This window comes from Pseudonaja textilis, chromosome 5 (genome assembly GCF_049901715.1).
Source record: "Pseudonaja textilis isolate UNSWEBS1 chromosome 5, rPseTex1.2, whole genome shotgun sequence".
Classification (NCBI taxonomy): domain Eukaryota; kingdom Metazoa; phylum Chordata; class Lepidosauria; order Squamata; family Elapidae; genus Pseudonaja; species Pseudonaja textilis.
In genome coordinates, this window is record NC_141994.1 from 8055578 (window position 1) to 8064197 (window position 8620).

At 38.0% G+C, this 8620-nt stretch overlaps 1 protein-coding gene across 2 annotated transcripts; it reads right to left on the reverse strand.

Annotated features, from left to right (window-relative positions):
- Positions 1–97: 97 nt before the first annotated feature.
- Positions 98–6436, reverse strand: NDUFA5 (NADH:ubiquinone oxidoreductase subunit A5). Of its 2 annotated transcripts, XM_087934098.1 has the most exons (6): positions 6195–6395; positions 3150–3194; positions 2335–2451; positions 2195–2218; positions 717–782; positions 98–258 (listed from the first exon to the last, which is right to left on the reverse strand). In XM_087934098.1, the coding sequence occupies exons 1-6, from the start codon at positions 6210–6212 to the stop codon at positions 157–159; spliced, it is 372 nt and encodes a 123-aa protein (XP_087790224.1). In that variant the 5' UTR covers positions 6213–6395; the 3' UTR covers positions 98–156. The 2 variants fall into 2 exon arrangements, with proteins under 2 accessions (XP_087790224.1, XP_026569876.1); XM_026714091.2 differs by lacking the exon at positions 2195–2218 and having other exon boundaries at positions 6195–6436.
- Positions 6437–8620: the final 2184 nt, after the last annotated feature.

The following is an 8620-nucleotide window of genomic DNA, read 5'->3' on the forward strand; positions in this document are numbered from 1 at the left end:
AAGAATGTAACATTACCCTGAAAAACACATGATAAATGTACGACCCCCAATTTTATTGAGACAGATGTTTGCATAAATAGCATTAAGACAATTTCAGTCATATCCAGCATACATTTAATGAAATAATTCTCTTTACAATGAAGTTGAAACACTTAATTACACTGGCCATTTCCACTGGTTTTCTGGAGGTTCTTCAACTAAAGGTTCCCAAGGACGGTATTTCAACATTTTCTTAGCTAAGGAAAGTTCATTTTCAGCCTGTTGACAAAATATAGATTTTATTTTAAAACTGTCTGAAAGATGGCACTCCAAAACTAATTTCCATACACAATATAAGTTACTTTCCCAAAATCAAAGAGAACTTAAAATCATAAATCTCATTATCGTGGTTAGCAGACATTGGTGTCATGTTTTTATTGTTTCTAAAGTGTAATGTTTTAACTAGTTACATATTATACTTTTAAAATAATTTTAAAATGATTTTATATGTTTTTTTAATCTTTGTTCGGAAGCTGTCCAGAACTGGCTAAAAGCTGCATGGCTGTATTTGAATAAATTACTTGTTTAAAATAATGATTTGATTGACACCAATTCTTACTGAACAGTTTGTGTAGGAAAAAAAAAGTGCCAGGCCACACTGCTAAGTTTACAAATTCAGTTTAGTGGACATTCTCCCAAAGCTTCTATACTGGATATACTAAATCATTGCTAAATACCTGCTGAATCACTTCTTCTATCTGTCCAGCGTTTAGTTTGTTTTCCAGCCTTCGCACATCAGATTCCTGCAAGTAGTTCAAAAATAAATGAGAAACTTTGTTGCAGCATATTCCTGTATCTTGGTGTTTCTCCTCTCAGCAACTTTAAGGCATGTGGACTTCAACTGGCTGGGAAATTCTGGGAGTTGAAATCCATCTATTGTAAAGTTGCCATGAATCAGAAAAAACAGCTTTGTTACTGAATGAAGAATATTCAATATACTGGCTAACCCTGTAATTCTGCCTTCTCAGAATATGAAAAATAAAAGCTACAGATTCTGGCCATATTCATATACCTTTTCAATTAGCAACTGGTTATCATCTTAGATATGTCATTTTAAAAAAATGAAACACTGTTATTGCTATTTAACTTACTCAATAGTAAAATAATAGTTACAGAACTGTAATTCAACAGAAATGCAGGTTTTTGATTGCTATTCTGATCAGGAGTTGTTAAATTACAATTGTTATATTTTATCATAGTTCCATGTTTCGATTTTTGATACATTTTTGTGGGAATACTCAGCTATTTCTAAACAATGCAACCCAATGTAATTGAAGCAGTGCAAGATGGATATAGAATTCATATCACTATCCTATACTTGCTGGAATAAGATTCATAAACAATAATGAAATATTACTGTTAATGTTTAGGATTGACGGTGCTTGTTGGAAATAAAGTATTTATCAAATACACATCTCTTTGCAAAAAACAACAATCTGTATTTGCCAAAATGAAGTTGATTCTGAATTTAAGAAAGTCACCTTTTGAGCCTGAAAGCTATGTTGGGTGAAGCTAGTATTTGAAGGTGAATCAATATCAGAATTATAGACTACTCTAGGATTACATCGGCACAGGTATCAAGTCACCAAGAGTTAAGTTCCTTTGAAAAAGACCATGTTTCCCATCAAATTGAACACACACACAAAACCAAATAACATTTCTGCATAATATTAAATATTTCCTTCATGTCAATCTCAGTTTGCCTGCTCTAGCTGAAATAAATCCTGGAAATAAATCATCAAAAAATGTGGACTCATGCCACATATCGATATATAAAAGAAGCTATATAAAAAGTGGGGGGGCTAAAAAGGGAGATAGAGTTATTTAAATAAGGTGCAATTATTTTCTCTCCTATGTACTAGCCATTTATCTCACACAATCCAATATTGCACAAAAGTATACAAATATGTGCATATATGTTCATTTTTTTCATGCAGAAATAGCAAAACATGATGGAGAAGGGATAAGGGATTAATAGCAGCCAACTTTAAAGTACCCATGTTTTTCAGACTATCTGCAATCATATGGGCCCCCCTAAAAACATACTTCTGTTTTTAATCATTTATTCTGTTTTCATTAGAAAATTCACATGTGATTATCTGTGTGGGGGGGGGAAAGCTTGTTTACTTACAGAAATTGAAAATTTAAATCCTACCTGATCATTAAGAAACCTAGTTAACTGAAATATTAATATAAACCATAATTAAGAAACGCATCTAAATAGCACTATCAAAAATTATAATTTGATATATGCAACTTAACCAAAAAAAGTCAATGAATTTAATTTATACTTACTGCTTTCACTATATCAAACCGTTCATTTGTAAATTTCTCTGTATATTTCCTATATGCTGCATCCTGAGGCATGCTCTCTAAAATACCCAGAATTTTTGTATATAGTAACTTGAGGCTCTGAAAAGATCATACGGCACAAAGCAAAGAGTAATTTTAAGTCAGGCAAAGTGAAAATATTGAATGTAAGCTACTGCAAGATTTTAAAACCTAATTAAATTTGGTAAATTAATGTACTGCAAATTAAAACAAGAAAAATGATTCAATGACTGTACTTAGAAGAGTTCTACCACAAAGCTTTCTACTTAAGTTATATATAGCAAGTAAAATTCAAGGCACATTTAGAATTAAGAAACTGCTTTACATAAAAGTTGTTTTCACAAATCCAAAAATGTTAACTCAGTCATACATTTGCTTTTCTAATATTCGATTATAAGAACTTTCCAAATCAAACGTGTCTACTTTTCTTTACCCACTGAATATTTTAGTACGATTCTACCATTTCTTTCTTTGTGCACTCTTTGTATTTTATCCGGTCAACTAAATTAAGGAAACACATCCCTCATCCTTCAGATACAATTGAGATTTAAATTAACAATTCTAAGATATCCTAAACCTCTAATGTGATTGGATGAGACAAGACCATTAGGAATAAAATCAACTGACTTTACAAGAAAGGGAATTTCAACAAATCCAGACCCAGTTAATGACCTAACAAAATAGCTTTATCACTTTATTGAAACATGGAAAAGTGGGCTTCAACCCTGAGCTACAAACATTCTTCTTTATTGGTACATGGAAAAGTATCTTATACTTACTTCATGTGGATTGTTACATACAGCTAATCCCACAAGCCCAGTAGTCTGTAGGTATGAAGAAACATATATTTAGTTGAGCAGCAGTCTAAATCAAGATAACAGATTTACTCATCTGAATGATCAATTAATTTGCGTATGGTTAAATCTGCATTTGTAAAACATGTTATTTATGGATATTATATACACACTTTCAAATTCTCCAGAATTTATGAAGTTAAAAGAAGGGGTTTATACCGGTTCTGTAGAAGCGATTGCTCCGAAGAGCAGCAGACATAGAACCGGTTCTATGTCTGCTGCTGTTATGGCCCACCCGCACGCCCAGGCTCTTACCTGACCTTTATTTCCTGCTTTCTCAACTGCAGCTGCTTTGCGTGACACAGCTGCAGTTGAAAAAGCAGGGAAAAGGGGCTTTTCCAACCACTGCACACTTGCACGCAGCGCTGCTCAGCTGTCCAGGTTGCTCAGCAGGTTGTAAATTGCACTCATGCGACTTGCGCAACTTGCGCGACACTAATAGACAGAACCTGTAGTTATACCAGTCGGATCCCATCTCTGGTTAAAAGTACATTAAAAAAAACAACACACAAGCAGCAAGACAACGGAACACCGATAAAAGAAAAACAAAATAGAAGTCCAAAACTTATTCCAGGGGTTTGAGCCTGAGAATGTACCATTACAGAGAAAAACTTGAATTTTTAGAGAACTAAGCAAAGAAACCACACAATTTAAATCAAAAGTGTAAAAATTCCTCTATAATTTTAGCTTAAAGTCATGTGGATTAACTACTTCCTATGTCCATAAGAAATAGTTATCTAGAGGTATTAATGCAATTACAGGGAGCAGCTACAGACACTTAGCATAAAGGTCTGGATTCCAAATGGGCTAGGATCCCATCTGAAGGAGTCCTCTGTACCTAAAGGAATGGATGTAAAGTGATGTAGCTACTGGCCATCTTTATAGGCCACATGTTTCCCTTTCTTTGTGCAAAAGGTAAAGGGTGCACCTGTGAACCAATAAAACAACTGACAATAGAAAATGACACCGGCTGCAGATAGCAGATTGAAAAACAGGTCACCTCTATGTTTGCACCTCCATGTGCAAAGAAAAATTATCTTCAGATTTATACAGTATCAAAAACAAAAAAAACATGCAATTAGAACATGGCTCACCACAATTGTGAAAACTACACCATTTACAGAAGTGGCCAGTCAAAATAAGATACAATAACAGACTTAAGGTAAGATATTCTGCATTCCTTTAAGGCAGTAGCTCCCAACCTTTTGGGCATAAGAGATTGATTCTGTGGAGAAAGTGTGGTTTTGCATACTGGCTGCATACAGTGGATGGGACTTTGCTTGTTTGTATGGCCCGGTTGCTGACATGCCACAGACCAATGCTGGTCCACAGACCGGGGGTTGGAGATCCCTGTTTTAAGGAAAGGCAAGTGAATGAAAAATGTGCCTTCATGAACCAGCTCCATTCTTGTACAGGCAGTCCTCATTTAATGGCTTGCCCCTTCAGCAACAATGATGAAAAAGTTAACTTTACAACCAGTCCATTTATGACCTTCACAGGCCTATAAAGCAAAAGAAAGCTAAAGTAAGGCCATAAGCACAGTCACAGTTTCCCTACGCAACTGCTTCATTTAATGACCATGTTGTGGGTCACAATTGTGATTGATTAAACAAGAACTCATCATCAAAGCTGATACCAGCCAGAGCACAGAACAACTCATAGAACAAAGTGCAAGATTAGAAGATGTGGGTAGACATGGACCATAGACTTGCCAAAAGTCCAACACGATGAATGGATAATATCATCATCATCATATCAAACAACAACTATCTGTGCAAACTTACAGATACAGATAATCAGAGTTGGAAGGGACCTTGTAGGTCATCTAGTCCAACCCACCGCCCAAGCTGGAGACCTTACACCATTTCTGACAAATGGCAGTCCAATCTCTTCTTGAAAGTCTCAAGTGATGGCTCTCCCACAACTTCCAAGGGAAAGCTGTTCCATTGGTTGATTGTTCTCACTGTCACAAAGTTTCTCCTTATTTCCAGGTTAAATCTCTCCTTGTTCAGTTTCCATCCATTATTCCTTGTCTGGCCTACAGGAGCTTGAGCAAATAGCTTGACCCCTTTCTCCCTGTGGCAGCCCCTCAAATATTGGAATCATGTCTCCCCGGTCCTTCTCTTTACTAGACTAGCCAAGCCCAGTTCCTGCAACCGTTCATTGTATATTTTAGCCTCCAGTCCCCTAATCATCCTGGTTGCTCTTCTTACCTGGGAGTCAAGGCGAAAAGTTTGATAAAGGTTGGAGAGGATGCCTGCCAGAGAGTCACTTATGAAACTGGCATATATATTTTTCTGGCAGCATACATTCCCAACCATCATCATGTAAAATAGATTGGGCAGAGAAAACAACTGGCCCAAAGTCCCCCAGAGCAGGGCTCTCCAACTTTGGCGACTTTAAGACCTGTGGACAAGTCTTCAAAGCTGCCAAGGTTGGAGACCCCCGCCCCAGAGAACTCCCACGCTTAAGAAAGGAGCCAAACCTAGTCACCATTCCTGCAGCTCTTCTTAAGGGAAGGTCCCTCTTCCGTGTTGTTCAGCAGGACCCATGCCTAGCTGGAGATTAGGAGGGCATCAAGTTAGCGTGTGTGCGTCTGTCTGTCTGTCTGTCTGTCTTCCAGCTTGACAGCTTGAAGACTTGTGGACTTCAACTCCCAGAATTCCTCCTCCAGTCATGTTAAGCTCAGGAATTCTGGGAGTTGAAGTCCACAAGCCTTAAACTGGCCAAGTTTGAAGACCCTTGAGTTAGCAAAATCTAAAATCTTCGATCGGATGTTTCCGCGGAGACCAGAGATTCCTTGTAGGACAGGGGTCTCCAACCTTGGTGACTTTAAGCCTGGTGGACCCCTGCTCTAGGACGCTGATGCCCGAAGATGCGCATCCCCTAGTTTTAGCCAGGAAGGCTGGGAACTATAAATATTGGCTAAACGTACCCGGGAGTACTTCCAACCGCCCTCTCCACTCTCACCTTCTTCAATCCCGCCATTGCCGCTATATTAAAGAAGAGGAGCCAAAAACAACAACAACACCCCAGATTCACTCAACCGCCAGCATCGAGGAAGAGAAGCTGAAAGGTCTTTCTAACTCGCGTAGACAGAGGGCAACTTCTAGGACAGCGCAAAGCGCATGCGCCTCGGCCATATTGGAAACAGGAAGCGAACGAAACATAAACAAGCGGATTGGTTCCCGACTTATGCTCTCGCCGCACGTTCTGAGGGAACGTCACTCAGAGCTGAGGCGGGGATGCACCGCCCACCGGGTGGTGAGAATCGGAGAATGTGTTTTGGGGCGGGGCCGACAGAAGGATTGTTGTTTGCCTGCGGAACGTGCTGATTGGTCCGCGGTTTCAGAGCGGGCGCTGAGTCGGAAGTGATATTGATTCCAGGCGGAATACGGCTTGAGGAATTCTGGGAGTTGAAGTCCTCACATTTTAAAATCGAGGAGTTTGGTCTTCCTTGGAGATTGGTTCAATGTGTGCTTTTATTATAGGAACCTCTTTATCATCATTGTCAATAATATTGAGTGGTAGTCATTTTGAAAAACTAGGCAATTGATGCTTGTATCGGAAAGTGAGTTAAAACAAAAAGTGATTTTTTTTTAATCCGCATGGATTGCGCTAACAATCCTGCAACAACACATGCATTATAACTTGATGAAGGGTGACAATTTTATTATAAGCTTTTGCAAATAATAACTGATTTTACCAGACGATCAAGACTCTGAGTCTGTGTTAAAAAAACAACTTGGAAAGGGCAAAATTATCTCTTCACTGTAGAGAAAAGTAAAGTCTTACACTAGGTCAAGAAAAACCAAAAGTATTTCTATTACAAATATAACAATACAATCTTATGTACCTTTACAGAATCCCTTTTTCAGTTAAATTTTCACCCATTATCTCTGAATAAATCCTGTTTCTTTACATCTTGCTCCAGACCTTTGTAACTTCTCTTCCCTTCTGTACCAAGCAGAATCCGAATGGAAGTTAAGTATTAAATTAAGTGTTACAATTTTAGGGGAAAGATATAAAGGCGTCATACTCCAATTAGTGATCACAGGAGAAATTTTGCTTAATGAGAAAAGATAATAGACAGCTGAAACAGGACAGACAAAGAATATAAGTATGATGATTTGAATTGAGATGAAATAAATAAAATGAAATTAAGAAAGTTGAAAGAGGGAAGAAGTTATATAGAAAATGTAGAATAGTAATAAAGATATGGAATGGAATATAAAAATGAGCATGAACTTGAATTTGTGTCTGGACGAAGAGATGTAACCCGGGATCAGACTGCTTTCAAAAAAGATGTTTTATGTTTTTATGTTCTATGTTTTGTTTGTTTATGTTTGTTTTTAAAAATCAATAAACTTTTCAAAAAGAAAAACCAAAAGTATTGGGTGAAACTAGGCTTAATAGCAGTAACTGTGAGAGGGATTTTGGAGTCTTATTGGACAATCACCTAAATATGAGTTAACAGTGCAGCGGCAGCCAAAAAAGTCAATGGAATCCTAAATTGCATTAACAGGGATTCAATCAAGATCATGTGAGATACTAATACCACTATAAAGCCTTAGTAAGACTACATCTAGAATACCTCATCCAGTTTTGGTCACCGCACTATAAAAAATGATGTTGAAACTTAAAGTGCAGAGAAGAGCAACCTGTTGCAGGAACTGGGCATGGCTAGACTAGTGAAGAGAAGGATTAGGGGTGACGTGATAGCAGAGTTCCAATATTTGAGTGGCTGCCACATAGGTCAAGCTATTTTCCAAAGTACCTAAAGGCTAAACAAGGAATAATGGATGGAAACTGATCAAGGAGAGATCCAATCTGAAAATGAGAAATTTTCTGACAGAACAATCGACCAATGGCACAGCTTTCCTTCAGAAGTTGTGGGAGCTTCATCACTGGAAGCTTTCAATAAGAGACTAGACTACCATCTGTCAAAAATGGTGTAGGGCCCCTGCTTGGGAATGGGGGCATGGAGTAGATGATCTATAAGGTCTCTATAAACTCTGTTATTCTGTTCATTCCCATCTAATGGGGGAGCAAAGTCAGTCTTCACTCCTTGTGATTACTTAGACAAATCCCTGTGGTTTTCCTTGTAGGATTTCAGAAGTGGTTTTATCTTTGCTTAATTGCTAGGAATGAAAGAGGGGAGGGAGGGGGAGAGAGAGAGAGAGATCACCGTCTTCTAGTTTGTAGCCTGAAAATAAAATATGGAGACCTCTCTAGACGGACATTGGACACTTGGAAAATGGCTGATTTCCCCAAGTAAGATGTAGTCAACCATAACCCAATAGCATAGGATAGCACAGCATAGCATAGTCAGTGATGAGGATTGCTCCAAATGTGTGGTCCAAATCCCAGAATTTGGGGAAGAATATTAGGAGGTG